This window comes from Sturnira hondurensis, unplaced genomic scaffold (genome assembly GCF_014824575.4).
Source record: "Sturnira hondurensis isolate 20B ecotype Veracruz unplaced genomic scaffold, ASM1482457v3 Scaffold0001221, whole genome shotgun sequence".
Taxonomy (NCBI): Eukaryota; Metazoa; Chordata; class Mammalia; order Chiroptera; family Phyllostomidae; genus Sturnira; species Sturnira hondurensis.
The window spans coordinates 4,114,073-4,130,982 of NW_028073852.1; the positions used below are offsets into that span (position 1 = coordinate 4,114,073).

The window sequence follows — 16,910 nt, forward strand, 5'->3', positions numbered from 1 at the left end:
GAGCCAGCCTCTGCACCCAAGCCCATGCCCCCTCCCAGGGCCCCCTCTGCCAGAGGACAGAGGAGGGGCAGGGCCCAGGCCCTGAGAGGGGATGATCCACAGAGAGAAGCAAAGCAGAAGCAGGGCCACACTGTGGCCCCCCTGGGTTCCCACGTGCCACGTGGCCATGGGACAGCACCATCACCTCACCCTCCTCGCCTGTAAAATGACTGCCAGGCCCCTGTGAGAGGAGGAGTATGGTGCCCAGCACGGTCCATATCTGGCCTCTCACGCCTGCCCTGCTGCCTGCTCCAGGTGCCGCCATGCTGCCATTGCCAAGTACTTCGGGGATGCGCCCCCTGCCTGCACCAAAGGCTGCGACCANCCACGTGCCACGTGGCCATGGGACAGCACCATCACCTCACCCTCCTCGCCTGTAAAATGACTGCCAGGCCCCTGTGAGAGGAGGAGTGTGGTGCCCAGCACGGTCCATATCTGGCCTCTCACGCCTGCCCTGCTGCCTGCTCCAGGTGCCGCCATGCTGCCATTGCCAAGTACTTCGGGGATGCGCCCCCTGCCTGCACCAAAGGCTGCGACCACTGCCAGAATCCCGCAGCCGTGCGGAAGCAGCTGGACACCTTGGAGCATGTGAACAGCTGGAGCAAGACCTGCATCCGGCCCTCCCAGGAGAACGGCTTCGACCCTGAGCTGTACGAGGGAGGCCGCAGAGGCTACGGGGGCTTCAGCAGGTGAGAGGCAGTGAGTCCAGGGGCCTGGGTCTCTGGGTGAGCAGGCACTGGCTCCTTGCTGGGAATAGTCTTGCATTCTCTCCCCGGTGCCAAGGCCAGACCAGAGACGACACCGTGCCACAGTCCGTCCCCTTGCACTGCGGGCCGTGCCAGGGCTGGGACCTCAGTACTGCCCAAGCTGCCAGGACATCTGGGACATTGCTGCCCCTCCAGAGGTGTGGAGAGGAGGCAGAGCCCAGGCCAGGGCTGTTCATGCAAGCCTGTCCCCTAGGTACGATGAAGGTTCTGGAGGCAGCGGGGATGAGGGCAGAGATGAGGCCCACAAGCGGGAATGGAACCTCTTCTACCAGAAGCAGATGAGTCTGCGCAAGGTGAAGGGGGTGGACTCTGCAGGGTCCCAGGTGGCCTCCGCTCACACCCTCTCGAGCCCTTCCCTGGTGCGGAAGTGGGTGCTGCCCTTCAGTGGGCAGGGTGCCTCACAAGCCCTTCCTGTCTTCTTCCAGGGCAAAGACCCCAAGAGAGAAGAATTTGTACCCCCAGGTCAGTACAGAAATGCCCCCAGGGGCTTGGGGGTGGTTTCCTGCGCATGGATGGAGGGTGCCTCCTCGGGGGCTGGAGACTCCAGAGTGCAGAAAGTCGCATGGAAGAACCTACCCCTTCTCCCCACAGATGAGGATTGTCCCCTGAAAGAGGCTTCTAGCAGGAAGATCCCCAGGCTCACTGTAAAGGTACGAGGTGGTGGCTCCCCTACCCCATCCCCCGGCCTGGGGGCTCATGTGACCACCTTCCCTCCTGGTGCAGGCCCGTGAGCACTGCCTGGGGCTCCTGGAGGAGGCTCTGAGCAGTAACTGCCAGGCTGCAGGCACCTCTGACAGGTGAGTGCCTCAAGCCAGGCTGCTGGGGAGGGCTCTCCAAGTCCTGTTCCTTGGAAAGCTGTAGGAACCTGGGCTTGTTTGGGAGCCCTCCCCCCACCCCACCCCCCATCGTGGCCCATCCTATGCCCTGGGGATGCAGGTCCCCATGGCCCAACCAAGGGGCAGGCTTGGCCACAACCAGAGGGCTGGAGGTTGCCCAAAACATCAGGGTGGAATCCCCATACCCAGGGCCATTCCTCCCAGGCCTTGAACCTTCTCCTGGTCTCCAAGGGGAATCCAACAGGGAGAGGGCTCAGGCCGGCCTGACAGCTTGCACCCACCCCCTCAGACCTGCCCTCCAGGCCAAGGCTGTGGAACTGGAACACCAGATGTTCCGAAACGCCAAGGCAGCCAACCTGTACAAGGCCAGCGTGCTGAAGAAGGTGGGCTGGGAGGGGGCAGGCGGGGCATGCTCATGACCAGGGTGGGAGAGGCCGCCCCTTCGGCCCAGGCGGCCGAGAATCCACCCCTCACCCAAGAGACCACTTACTCCGGGGGAGCCCAACTCCCCTCTGCCAGCTGGAGGTATTCGGAGTCCACCCCGTGAGGACTGGAACTCGTCCAGCTGCCCAGAGCCGTGGGCCCTGGAGCCCACCGGTGGAAAGCCTGGGGTGGGGGCTGTCAGGAGCTGGTGGGTGCCATAGCAGCCCGCTTGTCCCCGTCCCAGGTGGCCGAGATCCACCAAGCCTCCAAGGACGGACAGCTCTACCTCGCTACAGGCGGTGCCCAGAGCCGAGGTGCCCAGGCCGAGCCCCCGGAGCCCTCTGAGCATGACATCCTGCCGGCCTCCCAGGTGTACTCGGTGAGCGGCGTCCGCCCCAAACACGGTCCGGGAAGGGCACCACGTCCCCTGGCCCTTGGCCAGGGTGGGCCTCGAGCTTCTCTGCCCTGCCCAGTGTGCCCCTCTGGCCCTGCAGCTCTTCTCCCACCGGCCTGACCCTCGAGGGCCGTTGTGCCTGTCCTTTCGCTGCCCCACTCCTGAGAGGCCCACCAACACAGCCCTCCCCAGTCCGGCCGGGAGTGTCCTCAAGGGGGCCTGGCGGTCAGAACCCTCTCTCCCCTGCTCACAGCTCAAACCCAAGCGCGTGGGAGCTGGTTTCCCCAAAGGCGCCTGCCCATTCCAAACAGCCACCGAGATGATGGAGAAGACGAGGGCCGAGGCACAAGCCCCCTGGCCTGTGCAGGAGCCCCCGAGCCAGCCCTGTGGCCTCTGGGATGAAGAAAGCAGTGAGGCCGTCCCTGGGCTCAGAGGAGAGGCCCCTGGAAGTGCTCGTTGTGGGGGGCCCTCCCCTGAGAAGAAGGGGAGAGGCCCCTCCAGGGGCAGTTCCCTTGCCCAGGTCCGAGCCAGCAGGAAGCAGCAGCTTCTGGCCACTGCGGCGCTGAGGGATTCTCAGAACATCGCCCGCTTCTTCTGCCAAAGAGCTGAGAGCCCCCCTCCACTCGCTTCAGCCCCAGGGGCAGGAGGCACCAGCCCTTCCCGTGATGGGCTGCAGGGAGCCCTGGCTGCGGCCCCAGTGCAGTGCTCCGGGGAGGAGGATGGGGTGCCGGGATGCTTGGCTGCCCCTCCGCAGACAGAGGGGTGCACCAAAAAGGGAACAAGGTAAGGGCGCGGGTAGCCCTGGAATCCTCTGGAATCTCCCTCACTGCCCGGGCCTCTGTAGCTCCGGGCCCTTCCTTCAGGGACTGCCTGGGCTGCGGGCGCAGCCGGCATCTGGAGCTCTGATGCCTGCTCCCTCCTCGGCCAGTGCCTGCCCACCCAAAGACCCAGGGACCCCTGGAGGCCAGCCCACCTCTGCAGTGGAGACACAGAGGGGCAAGCGGCCCAGGCCCCTGCAGGTACTGACAGGGCACCGGCGGGAGGGAGGAGACTTTTGGGCCGGGCCCCTGTCTGCTCTGCTCTGGGTTAGGGGTTTGGGGAAGGTCATCACTCCATGGGAACAGTATGGCTGGGCTGGAGGGAGCCCACAGGTGCTGTGGCGCAGTCTTCCAGAGGAAGGGGGGACAGTGACAGGGATCCCCAGAGTGACCCTCCACTGTGGCCTTTCGCAGGACAACAACCCAGAGAGCCAGGCCCAGAAGAGGCCCCGCCCTTCAGCCAATGGCTCCATCTTAGCTAAGGCCAGGGACAGCACCTCGGCCGGTGACCAGGACCCTGCAAAGCCCACAGCCCACAGCTCCTGCCAGCTCTTGGCTCCTGGCATCTCCCTGAAGGTGGCTGCAGGCATTGTGGTCAAGTGCCTGACCCCTTTCTACAAGGAGGGCAAGTTTGCATCCAAGGTAGGTGGGGTGGAAGGGCTCTGCTCGCTCTCCCCGGGACACCCAGGTGCAGTGGCGGGAGGGCAGGGAGCGTGTGCTGCGGGGAAACGGGCCGCATCGAGGCCAGCTGCCCCCACCCCTGCTCTGCCTTGCCCTGTGGTCATGGCTGCGGGCTGCTCTGTGGCAGCGCAGGGGCCTGCTCTGTCGCTCCTCTTTGCCCTCTGCCCTCAGGAACTGTTCAAAGGCTTCGCCCGCCACCTCTCGCACTCGCTGGCTCAGCGGTCCTCTCCCAGAGGGAGTGGTGAGTGCCTGCAGTGCCGGGCGGGGGCGCCCATGGGGGCTCTGCAGGGAGGAGGCCGGCCCTCACGCCCCCCCATTCCCTGTAGTGAAGGAAGAGGCCCAGAACCTCATCAAGCAGTTTTTCCATGGCCGGGCCCGCTGCGAGAGTGAGGCTGACTGGAACAGCCCGAGTGACCCACAGACATGACCGGCTGCGGCCCAGCAGGACCAGGGTCCTCCCAGGACTGGGCCATAGACCACCCTGGCTGGGCCTCACTCAGGAATGGGGATGGTGGACAGACTGGGCCGCCAGCGGCATCTCTTTCCTCAGGGTCCTCGCCCTTCCAGCCGCTCCTTGCCGAGGAGGTAGCCCAGACTCCTCCCAAATCAGGTCAGCAGCCGGAGATTAGTCTCCCTTCTCACTGCTTGCAAGGCCTGAGGCCCTCTCCCAGCCTCTCCTGGCCCTTGTGGCTGTCTTCTGAGTCGGGTCCCCAGGATGGAAGGGTGCGGGTGGTGGTGCTACTGCCCCGGAGGGCAGGCAGGAGAAACGGCCACCTTCTGTACTTAGGCTGTAAGCCAGGGGTGAGGCCCTCCTATGCGAGGCATTGGGGCCCCCTCAGGAGGACCCCTGCTGGCCCCTGGGCACAGGCCCTGCTCTCGCTCAGCTCCAGGCCAGGAAGGCTGGGCTGGACCAAGACGTTTGCCAGAGAAATAAAGTCCTGTTTGCTGTGACACACTCACGCTCACACAGCCCTTTTCTCTCGGGAGTTTTATTTCCTTGGTAGCTGCTTCGCCCGGGTCTGTGCTCTTGCTGGTGTGGCTATCTCCCCCAGCCTGGGCGACGTTGTGCCCAAGCCGAGTTCCTACAGCCCCCGATGCGCCTCCAAGAAGGAGTCCTGCCAATCTTCTCTTCCAGTTGAGGTCACTGTAGCAGCCCCTAACTTATGGCCTCCATGTGGGCCAGCCGGGCTGTGCTGGACAGGCACTGTGCTGTGCGAAACAGCCGAGCCAGGACGTCCAAATCAAAGAGACCCGACAGCACTCGAGGGAGACCATCCTGGTGAGTTGTGGTCCGGGGAGGGGCCCCTTCCTCCTCTCCACCCCTGCACCCCTCCTCTTGGCTGAGGCCCTCCGCTAAAGGGACTTGGTGCCGCTGTCCAGCAGGTAGGTGACCGTGTGCTTCAGCTCCTGGGCCTGCGGGGCACCGGCAGATGAGGGCAGGGCTCCACGGCCGGCCCCCACCTCTGGCACACTGAGTGGTGGGTGTCAGCCCAGGCTCCGGCAAGCCAGGCCTGGGTGAGATGCTCGCCAGCTTCCCAGGGTGTTAAGGGGCCCTGGCCACTCACCTGCGGCAGCTCAAACCAGATGGTCTGGGGGCTGTCGGCGGAGCCATAGTTGAGTTCCAGGCCAGGGAGCCCCTCTTTGTCCAGGGGGCTCAGCAGGTGGAGCCCATGCAGGTCCCTCAGGGCAATGGAGAGGTGCGGGGTCTGGGTACGGCAGAGATGCAGAGCTTGGCCCCTCCCAGGGAAGGATGGTGGAGCTTGAGGGGGCCGGGAGGAGTGGCGGGGGAGCCTGGCCTACCTGGGAGCTGGGATCCATGAGGATGAGGCACTGGCGGTTCAGCCCCAGGAGGCTGGGCCCGGGGAAGGTCTGCTGGCTCACACGCAGCACCACGTAGACGGTGCAGCCAAAGAGGGGCAGCTGGCTCACGCCCTCTGGGGAGGTGGGGGAGGGGGACATAGGGTGGCAGTTCTGGCCAGTGGGGCTCAGTGATGGGCCCTAGTTGGCCCCTAGGTCAGGTGAGGGGGACGGAAGGTGGAGGAGCCCCCTCTGCCCTCACCCCTTCCCTCGGGGCTCCCTCACTCCTTGCTCCTCCCCAGCGGCCGTGCGCCCCAGACCCACCGATGAAGCCGATCTGTGCTTCTTGGGAGCTGCACCCCTGCAGCTGCCTCAGCTCCCGAGCCATCAGGCTCCCTATGGTGGCCGCATCCACCTGACATCTCAGCGGCTTCGGCAAGTAAGCCGACAGGTCTTGCCTAGGACACAGCCAGGGCAATCAAGGCTGGGCACACGGCGGGTGGTGAGTGAACAGACCGCTGGCTGCTGCGGATGGGACTGAGGACCCGGCACACAGGTGGGGTGTCCCTGCCCTCACGCTCGGGTGGGGAGGGCAGGCATCCACAACCTGCAGCTCCGGGCCCACCTGGTTAGGGCCAAGAAGAGTATGGGCCGAGTGGCCCTGACCTTGGACTGTGGGCTGAAGGACCTGGGGTGGGACCAGAGGAGAGGCAGGGGCAGCGCTCACACTCACTGTGATGGGGGTGCCGCATGGGCCCTGCTGAGGTGCTGCAGGGCGGCCAGCCTGGCCACTTGGGCATCGGCCAGGGTGCTGACCAGCAGCTTCCCCTGCAGGTAGTCCCGCTGCACCTGCGGGCAGAGCGGTGACGGGCAACTGTGCCCTAAAGCCCCCAGTTCCTGCCTCCATCCCTTTTCCTGGTGGGGAGGGAAGCCTGGAGGCCTCCCACGCAGGCGGGATGAGCTGGTGCTTGAGCACCAGTGGCAGGCGGGCCAGGCTGGGTGGGCTGACCAACCTGGCTATAGTGGGTGCTGACGTAGGTGGGGTTATCGAAATGCAGGGGTGTCTCCCAGCTGAGCCGCCGGCTGTGTAGGCTGGCGTCCTGGCCCCCCACCACGTTGTTGAGGTACTCGTGAGGCCACAGGGGCCGCACCAGCTTGCCTGCAAGGGGAGCCCCGATTTGCAGCCTGCCACTCAAGGCCAGCCCTCCGCAGCCCTGCCAGCCCCAGCGTGGGAACTGCCCACCCACAGGCCCAAGGAGGACCGGGCCCGGTGCCCTCCCGCCACACCGAGAAGCTCACCTTCCCCTTTGATGAGGAAGAGGGCAAATTCCTGCACCTCCTTGGGGTCTGTGATACCCATCTGCCCGCACATCTCCTCCAGCACCTCTGCCACCACCTGGCACGGGCAGGGCCATGACGGCAGGGCCTAGGGGGCCCAGAACCGATGCCCACGGCCTCCCTGCCTGACCCCAGCCCCTCTCGGGTGGCCCTGTGCTCACAGTGAAAGTTGAAATGTTGGTCTTGTAACTCAGGCCTCCAGGCAGGTGAATTAGAAGCAGGCGGGCCATTTTCCCTTTCTGCCAAGGCAGGGGGCAGGGTCAGTTCACCATGGACAGGGGCCCAGGCTCCCCACCCCCGAGGGAGACCCGGAACGCCCAGCCGTCCACACCCCCAGTACCAGGATAGCCTGCATTTCACCCGGGGTCGGCAGCTGCTGGCGCCCGCCATATTTGACTGTGTGCTGGAGGTGCTCCTGGCTGCTCCAGGCCAGTTCTGCAGAGAGGAGCCCGGCTAGTGGCGACAGGCTTCTCCAAACCTCTCCCTAAGCAACCGAGCCCCAGTCTGGAAGCCTCCCCCGTAAGCACCTTGAGTCTTGCCTAAGTCCTGCAGAAACTTGGTCACGTAGGGCAGCAGCGTGGTTGATGGGGGGAAGAAGCCAGTGAGGAGGCTGAGGAGTCTCCAACCTCGGGCACAGAGGTCCCTGCAGGGCAGAGGGCCTGGGCTCAGGCTGCCAGGCCATGGCCGCGGGCTGCCCGCTGCCCTGCCCAGCAGCCCCGACACTCACGGCTGGGGGTGTCCTGTGACCTGCTTGATGACCTGGCAGTAGATCTCATCCCTGAGGTTCTTCTCCTTGCACAGCTATGGGGACAGAAAGGGCAGCTGGCCGGGGAGGGGCTTGAGGGGCAGGCAGAGTGCGGTGGGGCGTGGGACGGTGCAAGGTCTGATGTTAGGGACAGAGAGAGCCTTTAATGGCTGTGGGCTTGGGGGCCATGTCAGGGTGACAGCCCGCCAGTCACCTCTCTGTCTCTATCCCAGTGTGACAATGTCTGCACAGCTGGTCACTCTAAATCACCGTCTTCAGCCCTGACCAGTGGGGCGAGCACCAGCCCATGAACCGAAAGGTCGCTGGCTTGATTCCTGCTCGGGGCACATGCCCAGGTTGTAGGCAGCCCATCCGTGTTTCTCCCTCCCTTCCCCTATCTCTGAAAGTAAATAAAATCTTTTTAAAAATCAATAAATCACTGTCTTCACCTGTTTCCTTGACTTCTAAGGGCCACCCTGCCCTGGCCATCTCATCTGCCATGCCTATGTCCAGCCGAGACTCCTCCCTGGGACGCCAGGCCCGCCCCTGGGAAGTCCGGGCTCCAGGCTCTGCTTTTCCGAAACCCCTCCAGTGGTTCAGATCCACACCTGCCTCGGGGTTTCCTTAGCAAAGGGGACTGCTGCTCTGAGTCCCCCGCCCTCTACTGCCACCTGTTGGCCAGCGCCGGCACCGCCTGTCACGGGGCGGGGTTGGGGGAGGTCATTGCGCTAACCTCCGTTGCCTTGTGCCCCCAGGATAGCTAGGGGGTCCCTAGCAAACATAAGCCGCATCTCTCTCAAAAATCCTCCAGTGGTTTTCTACCTTTTTAAAAAGATCAAAGCCCTGACAATGGCCCACAAGGCCTGCCAGGACCTGGATCCACTGTCCCTCCCGGGCCACATCCTCCTCTCCCTCAGCTCACCGGGCTGCAGCCACACGGGCCTTGCTCGTGCTGAGTCTCACCCTCTCATCAGGACTGTCCACTTGTGCTGCCCCAGAGGCTTCCTTCAGCTGCCTGCTTCCGTGTCACCTTGTCACCAACCCTCCTACACTGTGGTGGCCCCTTCCCCTGCCTTCCCCGCAGCATTCCCACTCCTCGACGCAGGCACCATGGTTTACTGTCTTCACCCACTCGGTTGTAAGCTCTTGGGGACTTAGCCTGCCTGGCTCGCTGCCATGCCCCCAGCATATAGTAGGTGCTCAGTAAGTACTTGTGGCTGATTCTAATGAATCACGCGACCAAGGGAAGGAAGGGGGAGGTTCCTGTTCAGGACAGGAATTCAGCCTCAGGGCTCCCGGTGTCCCACCCAGCTTCCAGCACACAGCTCCTGCTTACCTCCAGCAGCACATAGAGGAGCTCCATCTCATCCTTGCCCCGGAGCTTGGGCTGGTCCCCCATAAACTGCATCAGAACTACAGGCGGGATGAGAAGCACGGGGAGCCAGGCTGGGGGCCTGGCCCTAGCTCATGCTGTCCCCGCACAGAGCTTTCCCTGGCCACCCAATGCCTGGCTCTCGGAATGTGTGCTGGCCACACAGAGCAGCAGACCCAGCCTTCCCAGTGGGGAAGCAAGACTGAGGAGCTTCTGTGAGCTCCTGCAGGTCCACACGGCACATGGAGCTGGGCCCGCCGCTGCCTTCCAGCCCACACCCCACACACTCCACAGCCCCATGGGTGGGAATAGAAGTGAGTGAAGGCCGTGGTGTTATAGGACCCGCCCATGAGCTACCCTGAGTTGGCAAACTCGAGAGAAGGCGCCCAGATGCCTGAGCCCGAGGTACCACAGACACGGGACCCGGGATGGCCACTCACCCTGGAAGCTTTCCACAGCCTGTCTGCTCATGCCCTCGTCACTGAGGCTGATGAGCGATTCCTGGATGGGATCCTGGAGCCAGAGAGGCTGGGCTGTGGGTCTGGGGGCCATGGGGACCAGAGGGCAGGTCTGCTGGCCCGACTTCCCCTACTCGTCTCCCTACCTTGGAGTACTGCACCAGGCTGGCCATGGCTTTCTCCTTAGCATCCCTGTTAGTCTGGTCCAGCCTGGTGGGGCAGAGAGGAGCACAGTCTTGCTTGTTTGGCCCTTCTGTCCCATCCCAGGCTGCAACCTGGTGATCCTGAGCAGGGAGGCTAACTGGAGGACACTGGAGACAGACTGGCATACGGATGGGCCCAGGGCACTCACAAGGCCAGGGGCTTCCGGAAGTATCTCAGGGCAAATTCCTCCATGCTGTAGTTGTGGGGGTCCGTGGACAGTGAGGCAGACAGGTCAGAGGTGGCCTCTGAGCTGTTGCTGTGTGCCCGGCTCCGGGGGTGAGCAGGGCCCTGGGAGCACAGGAGACCTGGTACCACCCGAGTGCCCACTGGCCTGTCCAGAGACCCTGCCCCAGCCCTGCCCAGGCACAAGCCTGGAGGGGCAGGCAGGACAGCTGCAGTGAGCACACCACCAGGAGTCAGGAGAGTCAGCAACTTTTTATTGAGCATCTTCTAGGGTAGCACTGAACTAAGTAAGGGGCACACGAGGGCAGGCAGCACAGCCCCTGTGCACAGGGAGCGCGCAGTCCTGCTGGGGAGACAAGGCCAGAAACTGGGAGAGGGCAGCAGGGCAATCCTCACTGCTCTCCTGTCTTCCTCACCTCCCACTGAGCCAGGCCCGGCTCTCTGCTGGGCAGCTGACTCTTGGGCTGGTCAGTCCTCTGCTCCGGCGAGGAGAGAGCTGGAGCAGGAGCCGGCTGCACGAGGTCAGCAGGAAAGAGTCCCGAGTGGCCCCCGATGGAGCCGAACTGCCAGCCTGGAAGGCAAGCAAGCACAGCCTCACCCACCAGGCCCTGCTGCTTCTCAGAGTCTCGCTTACCTGCTACTCTCCCTGCGTCAGCACCTTCCTTGCCCCTGGAGATACCTGGCTCCACATGGGCCACCGGCAACAGCTTGATGAGGTCCCCGCGGTGGAAGCTGAGGAGGCTGCGGTCATCGGTGATGTAGCTTCGCAGAGCGATGACATAGCCGGAGTCCTGCAGGCGGGAGGGTGAGTGGGGCTGAGAGGGAGCGGCCAGCCTGCCTGTGACCCCTCTCCTGCTGCTCTTCCTGCTCCCCGTCCACTGGCCTCATTCTCCTAAACACCACAGAATTCCAGGGACCCAGCCGGAGCGCCTCGTCCCACCCCAGGCAGCTTGGCCGACAGCCCCAAGACCAACCAGCCTGGACAGGGCACTAGAAAGCATGGGGTGGAGGCTCCCACCCAGCCCCCGACGTAGCCCACGCTTGCCTTCCTGAGCTCCCTCAGGAAGAGCTCAACCATGGCCTTGATGGCACCTGCCCGGGCCGTATGCAGCACCAGCTGCTCGCTCTTCAGTGTCAGCTCCAGGGTGGTGCCGCCACGGCACTCCACACCCAGCACCTCAGCAAAGCTGTGCACAGGGTGGGGACATGAGCTGGGGGCCATCTCGTCACCCCCAGCTGCCCCACCCCACAGCCCAGGCTCACCTGTAGGAGCAAAGAGTCTTCAGCTGCTGGGAGCAGGCGTTGGGGCCGAGGGTCACCTTGAGCAGCCTCAGCCCCCGGTGGGACACGCCCAGCAGCTGTACGTTGCTGCCACTCTCACCCTGCGAGGAGGTGGGGTCACGGGCAGGCTGCTGGGTCTCCCTCATCATCCAAGATACCTTTATCTCTCCACTGGGGCTTACCCCAGCCCCGACCCTGCTCCCTGCTGAAGGGTGGGGCCTGGCAGTCTGTGTGTGGGGGGGTCCAGACTGGGGCGTTGCCGTTCCCAGCCCTACCCCCACCTCACTGACCGTGACCGGGAAAATGCGGGAGAAGTAATTGGCCCAGTTGTCCCGAGCAGCCACCACAATGCGCTTCTTGACATTGTCCTCAGCAGCGATGAGTGAGTCCAGGCCCACCTCCAGGTCTCCTGCAGGCAGGAGGGGCCCCAGACAGTCCTGAGGCTCCTCGCAGGGGGGAGCCACAGAGCCTGCTCCCTCCCTCTGGCAGGCCCAGCCCCCAGCCCTCCGGCTGCCCAGTGGCAGGGTCCCGGGACACTACCCAGCAGGTCTTTCATTTTGCTCCGCTCATCCTGGGAGATCCGGGTGCAGGACTCAGAAAAGGTGTCCCTGAGGATCTGGGGTCAGAGCCAGGGGGTCACCACCAGGTCCCAGGGACCATCCCAGAAGCAGCCCCGCACAGAGGAAAAGCTGAAGTGCCCAGGGGTGCGGGTAGAGCAGGGAGGGAAGTGGGGCGTCCAAGCCCGGGGCCTCCCTGGGCCACCAGAGCCTCCACCTGCCTCCCCCAACAGACTGCTGTTCCTTGGGCAGCGGAAAGAAAATTCCCTGAGGAAGCAGAACTTTGGGGAGGCTCCTGGAGAACTGGGGGACTGGTGCAGTCCGGGGTCACCCTGAGGTGGCCAAGGGCCGAGCACCAGTAGAGCCTCCTGGGTTGAGTGCGGGTCCACTACTTCCAGTCCTCGCTGTGTGCCCGTCAGGGCCTTACTCGAGGGGGTGTCGTGAGGGTTACATAGAGGGGGCAGGGCTCGAAACGCAGTGAGTGCCAGGTGTGCGCGGTCTGTCTGTGCCTGTTGCAGGCGGGGGGAGCTCTCACCTGCTCACAGAGGAGCCTGAGGCTGTAGGGATGGCTGAAGCTCTCCCGGGGGTAGAATACCTGGAGGAGGGCAAGGGAGAGAGAGACGACATGGTGCCCCTGCCCAGCCCCTTCCCGCCGCACCTCTGCCTCCCAGGCCAGAGAGAAAACCAGCCTGCACAGTGGGTCAGGGCGTGGCAGCTCCCTGCGTTTGGGGAGCAGATGTTGAGGTCCCTGGCTGGGTCCCCCAGAAACTGCCAGCCCCCAGCCCAAAGAGAGGCCAGGCTGAGGCCGCTCACACGCTCACCTCCTTGCGTAGGAACAGCCTCCAGGGCACGTTGGTGTAGGAGAAGCACACGCTGCCGGAGGGTGCAAGCAGCTGGGTGCCGGCGCCCTCGTCCCCCCAGGGCTCCATCAGGCCTGGCAGAGGGAGTTTCAGGTGAGGAGTGGCCAGAGGTGGAATGACCCGGCTCAAAGGAGAAGACCCACAGCTCCCAGGGACCCTCTGAGGCCCACGTGCTCTCGGCCCACTGCCTTGTCCCTGCCCACAGCCCCACCTTCTGCCTCCATCTTTCCCTACTGTCCCTGAGTCAGGGCCCCTCCCTGACCATGCCAGCAGGGCCAATAAATTTCTGACTGCTGTCACCCCTGTATTGAGGACAGTCCCTCGGAGCCCTTCAGGGGTTCCCGAGCCCTGCCCTTGGTGGGAATGCGGAAGCTGGGGCTGCTTGGCTCCGAAGTCCAGAAGCCAGAGCAGCTGACCTCAGCCGTGAGTGCCCAGAGGCTATCGGGAATCCTGGCCCCACAGGGGGGCCCACAGCCCAGGGTCATGAGGTTCCTTACCTCGGGGCTTAGCTGAAGGGGTTCCTGAGTCCTCAGCTTGAGGCAGTGGGGGCAGTGGTGGAAATTGGGGTGCCTGGGCAATGGGTGGGTTCTGGCCAAACAACTCCTGAAGAGGCCTCTGCTTCTCCTTGATGGAGTCAGAGGCCCTCAACCCTGAGGGGGTCTTGGGTCTAGGGGCCACAGCTGGCGGGGGGCCCTTCTCTGGGCTGGGGTCTGGCATCTGCGGAGGCACAGAGAATGCACACAACATAAGTCGTGTCTAGGGAGAAGGCCAAGTTGACCCCTGAGAACCTCAGACTCCTGAGCACAACAGCCCTGCCCTGGATGGGACGGAATTGGCCTCACCAAGGAGGGTGAGTGGGCGCCAGTGATCCCCAGCTTAGCCAGAGCCTCGTCCTTTGGGGTGTTTTTCTTCTGGAAAACTAGGGAAGGCTTCCTGAGAGAAAGGAAAAGTCAAGACTCCATAGGGTGACCAACTCCCTGGGGAGCAGGCAGGGCCAGCCGCCCCCCAGTGCCCACTTGGACGGCTGCACGGGCACCGGCATGGGGCCTGGGCGGCTTTGGAACAGGCGGATGATGTTAGCAATCTCCCTGCTGGGCGCGGGTGGGCGGCCTGGTTCCGGCCTGGGGCGACCTCCAGGCTCCGCCTCCTGGGCTGGCTCAGCCTCAGCCTTTAGTACCGTCTTGGCCACACCTTGTGGCGGTGGCTTCTTCACAACCCCGGGTGGGGGCAGAGGAGAAGATGGCACTGCCCAGGAGGAGAGGAAACTCGTGAGCCCCTGTGCATCGCCCAAGAGCCAGGCCCTCTCCCACCCCGTCTCCCCATCACCTGTACTGGGCTCCTCCTCATCCTGCGCCTCCTCCTGCTCCTCCTGCGCCTCCTCCTGCTCCTCCCCTTGGGGCATCTGCACCTTGGGCGGAGGCTTCACCATCTTCATCCTGCTCTGCTGCTGCCCTGTAGGTGCCCAGAGGACCCTGTCTGCTGCTCTCCACCCGGCCTGCCCCCCCATGCTCCAGGACAGGCTGCACAGACCCAGGGTGGTAGGTGCACCCCGCCGCCCTTGGCCAGGCTGGGGCAGGGACCAAGCGTCCTCGTGCGCTCGTCACTCCAAGTTTCCTCACCCAACTTCTGGAAATAGTTCCGTTTCTGCTGGAAGCTCTTGGGCTCATCTCTCATCCACGGGGCCTCCTCTGAGGTATGCTGGCAGGAAGGGGAAGTGAGGGGACAGCCCTGTCAGCCAAGTCACCACTCACAGTGAGCCCCTGGGATCCCAGGGACTGGGGCCCGACGGCACATTTTCTGCATCTTCCCACCCCCAACCCTGACCCTGCGTCTTTCAGCCCTACAGGCCAGGGGCCCGTGCCCCATGCCTGGCCTCCACTCCTCACTTTCAGGCAGGCACCCACCAGCTCCGGATCTGGCTCCGGATCTGGCTCCGGATCTGGCTCCGGCTCTGGCTCCGGCTCCTTCTTGGGGGCTGGGGGCTTCTTGGGCTTGGAGGCAATGGCTGGAGTTGCCCGGGCCTGGCGCTGGCGTTGCTGTGTCTGCTGCTCCAAGGACAGGGTCATGGCCTGGGTTGTCATCTGCTGGGCCTGAGCGGGAGGGGAGGGAGGCCAGATGAGAGCTGGCCTGGCCCTGTCCCACAGACCTGTCCCCACTAGGCAATCCGGGCACCCTGCCGACCCTCACCAGGATCAGCGCCTGCTGGTTGATGAAATTCTGCTGCTGAGTCACCAGCTGCTTTATGTCCGCACTGGGAAGCAGGGGCTGCGGCTGTGGCTGCGGCTGTGGCTGCAGTTGTGGCAGGGGCTGTGGCTGCAGCTGTGGCTGCAGCTGTGGCAGGGGCTGTGGCTGCAGCTGTGGCAGGGGCTGTGGCTGTGGCGGCACCACCATGGCTGCAGGTGGTAGGTGCACAGGGCAGGTGAGCACTGTTGCCAAGCTCCAAGCCCTCTCTCAGCCCACCATGCCCTCTGGGCCCTGGGCAGGACCCTCCCTCCCTGAGTCCCCACCTGGTCCAGCCTTACCTGGCATGGGAGGGACTGCGCCCATTGCTGGCATCATGGGCATGGGTGCCGGCATCATAGCTGGCTGGTACCCGGGCATCTGCATCATCCCTGGGTATGCTGATGGAACAGGGCCCTAACAGGTTAGTCCCTGTCTGGGCCCATGGACCACCTCTCTCCACCCGCAGGCAAAGGATACAGGTCCAGGGTGCTGGCTGGAACTCTGACCCCAGACCTGAGGGTGCCAGGCAACGTCCCACCTGGGCCTCTGGGCCAGGGTACCCCTGGGTGGGTGCTAGGGCTCACACTCACCCATAGAGTAGCTTCCCTGATACATGGGCCCCATGGCACCCCCTCCCTTCATGCGGCTTCTCAGAGCCCTGACTTGCTCCAGGTCCTGAAGGGACAGAGGTCACAGGTCACATGATCAGAGCTAGAGGCTGGAGAGAGGTGGGAGGTGGGGCAGGGGCACAGGTGGGATGGGGGTGCTGGATGCTCACGCTGAGGTCTGGAGAGAGGGCGGGCTCAAAGATGTCATCCAGGTAGCTATCCAGGCTCCCTGAGGCCCGGGACGCGCCTGTGGGGCCGGAGGAGGGTCAGTGTCAGCAGCTTGGGACACGGGGCTTCCCGCACCCCTATTTCCAGTATCCCCATTCTCAGAACTCTGCCAACCTCAGTGTGCCCACTCCCAGCCTTACCTGGGTAGCCCCTGCTGGGCAGTGTTGGGGCTGGACCTGGAGGAGGACTTGGGAATAGAGAGGGGGCCTGGACGCCAGGGGCGGGAGGGATGTCCTGAGCCCTGCAGGACAGAGTGGGCCCGGCTAAGCGAGTACCTTGCTGGGGCCAGGCTGAGGCCTGGTGTAGAAGCTGCTGTGGGGGGTTGTCTCCACAGAGAGGGAGGAGGCTTAGGTGGGGGGACCAGGTCTGTGATGGCTCTTGTAAACCCCAGGGCGTGGCGTGGGGGTCAGGAGAGGGTACTGGGGCGGCACCTACGAGCTCTGGAGGGCAAGAGGGTAGTCGCAGGGACCAGCAGGGTCCCCCATGTCCTCAATCTGGCCGATCAGGTCCAACACAAAGTCACAGCCAGCCAAGTCCTGCCAGGAGTCCCCGGAATGCAGTGACACAGACCAGCCTCGGGGACTGCCCTCCAGACCTCTGGATGAGACAAGGGTGTGCATTGAGGGTGTGGTCGGCCAGGCAGGTGATCGTGGGAGAGGGCCAGGCCTGAGGGCAGACCAATGGAAGGGCTGCAGAAGGGGACAGGAAGCTGGGTGCGGAATCCCCTTTGCTCAGCAGCTTTCCTTATTTGCCACTCACTCGCCAGCTCTGGTTCCCACATTTATTTGTTTGCCTATCTAACCAGAACCTGGGCCACCCTTGCTTCCCAGCTGGAATCTACTGTCTGGACCCTGCCCACTTAGCTCCGCCCCCTGCAGGGAGCAGGCTTTGGCCCTGGGCCTGAGGGAGCAGCAGCGGGTGGTGCTCAGTGGGAGAGTGGGCTGGGAGGATGAGGGGGACTTGGGGACGGGGGCAGGCAGTGGGCAGTTTTGGCCGCACCCTTCCCTTCCCAGGCCCCACACACCTGCTCTGCAGGATCCACCCAGCAAACTGCTCCCCCGTGGTCCAGGACTCCACTTCCGCCGAGAAGCACTCCTC

The 16,910-nt window shown here is 64.1% G+C and overlaps 2 protein-coding genes across 4 annotated transcripts in view; one reads left to right on the forward strand and one right to left on the reverse strand.

Moving 5' to 3' along the window:
- Window positions 1-4,927, forward strand: part of RECQL5 (RecQ like helicase 5) — a 32,094-nt gene extending 27,167 nt beyond the window's left edge. For 2 of the 3 annotated variants that reach the window (XM_037065560.1, XM_037065567.1), the window contains 13 exons: window positions 295-353; window positions 569-728; window positions 1,000-1,099; window positions 1,232-1,268; window positions 1,398-1,456; window positions 1,530-1,603; window positions 1,932-2,025; window positions 2,310-2,444; window positions 2,713-3,242; window positions 3,388-3,478; window positions 3,692-3,919; window positions 4,130-4,199; window positions 4,285-4,927. In XM_037065560.1, the coding sequence (XP_036921455.1) occupies window positions 295-353; window positions 569-728; window positions 1,000-1,099; window positions 1,232-1,268; window positions 1,398-1,456; window positions 1,530-1,603; window positions 1,932-2,025; window positions 2,310-2,444; window positions 2,713-3,242; window positions 3,388-3,478; window positions 3,692-3,919; window positions 4,130-4,199; window positions 4,285-4,385 (1,738 nt within the window). In that variant the 3' untranslated portion in view covers window positions 4,386-4,927. Of the gene's footprint in view, window positions 1-294; window positions 354-509; window positions 729-999; window positions 1,100-1,231; window positions 1,269-1,397; window positions 1,457-1,529; window positions 1,604-1,931; window positions 2,026-2,309; window positions 2,445-2,712; window positions 3,243-3,387; window positions 3,479-3,691; window positions 3,920-4,129; window positions 4,200-4,284 lie in introns of all 3 variants that reach the window. The other variant, XM_037065575.1, reaches the window with a different exon arrangement.
- Window positions 4,928-5,022: 95 nt separating this feature from the next.
- MYO15B (myosin XVB) overlaps window positions 5,023-16,910 on the reverse strand; it is a 32,347-nt gene continuing 20,459 nt past the window's right edge. The window contains exons 28-64 of the mRNA XM_037069403.1: window positions 16,837-16,909; window positions 16,248-16,409; window positions 15,953-16,053; window positions 15,755-15,831; window positions 15,567-15,651; window positions 15,276-15,374; window positions 15,110-15,146; window positions 14,941-15,004; window positions 14,640-14,843; window positions 14,373-14,451; window positions 14,091-14,205; window positions 13,770-14,018; window positions 13,596-13,686; window positions 13,251-13,470; window positions 12,715-12,827; window positions 12,429-12,488; window positions 11,877-11,952; window positions 11,627-11,745; window positions 11,319-11,437; window positions 11,101-11,242; window positions 10,735-10,846; window positions 10,472-10,626; window positions 10,021-10,160; window positions 9,815-9,878; window positions 9,651-9,723; window positions 9,175-9,251; window positions 7,821-7,894; window positions 7,621-7,736; window positions 7,434-7,528; window positions 7,255-7,332; window positions 7,055-7,151; window positions 6,769-6,914; window positions 6,489-6,604; window positions 6,080-6,213; window positions 5,759-5,892; window positions 5,524-5,664; window positions 5,023-5,371 (exon numbers count right to left, since the gene is read on the reverse strand). Coding sequence (XP_036925298.1) covers window positions 5,312-5,371; window positions 5,524-5,664; window positions 5,759-5,892; window positions 6,080-6,213; window positions 6,489-6,604; window positions 6,769-6,914; window positions 7,055-7,151; window positions 7,255-7,332; window positions 7,434-7,528; window positions 7,621-7,736; window positions 7,821-7,894; window positions 9,175-9,251; window positions 9,651-9,723; window positions 9,815-9,878; window positions 10,021-10,160; window positions 10,472-10,626; window positions 10,735-10,846; window positions 11,101-11,242; window positions 11,319-11,437; window positions 11,627-11,745; window positions 11,877-11,952; window positions 12,429-12,488; window positions 12,715-12,827; window positions 13,251-13,470; window positions 13,596-13,686; window positions 13,770-14,018; window positions 14,091-14,205; window positions 14,373-14,451; window positions 14,640-14,843; window positions 14,941-15,004; window positions 15,110-15,146; window positions 15,276-15,374; window positions 15,567-15,651; window positions 15,755-15,831; window positions 15,953-16,053; window positions 16,248-16,409; window positions 16,837-16,909 — 4,097 coding nt within the window. The 3' untranslated portion in view covers window positions 5,023-5,311. The remainder of the gene's footprint in view (window positions 5,372-5,523; window positions 5,665-5,758; window positions 5,893-6,079; window positions 6,214-6,488; window positions 6,605-6,768; window positions 6,915-7,054; window positions 7,152-7,254; window positions 7,333-7,433; window positions 7,529-7,620; window positions 7,737-7,820; window positions 7,895-9,174; window positions 9,252-9,650; window positions 9,724-9,814; window positions 9,879-10,020; window positions 10,161-10,471; window positions 10,627-10,734; window positions 10,847-11,100; window positions 11,243-11,318; window positions 11,438-11,626; window positions 11,746-11,876; window positions 11,953-12,428; window positions 12,489-12,714; window positions 12,828-13,250; window positions 13,471-13,595; window positions 13,687-13,769; window positions 14,019-14,090; window positions 14,206-14,372; window positions 14,452-14,639; window positions 14,844-14,940; window positions 15,005-15,109; window positions 15,147-15,275; window positions 15,375-15,566; window positions 15,652-15,754; window positions 15,832-15,952; window positions 16,054-16,247; window positions 16,410-16,836; window position 16,910) is intronic.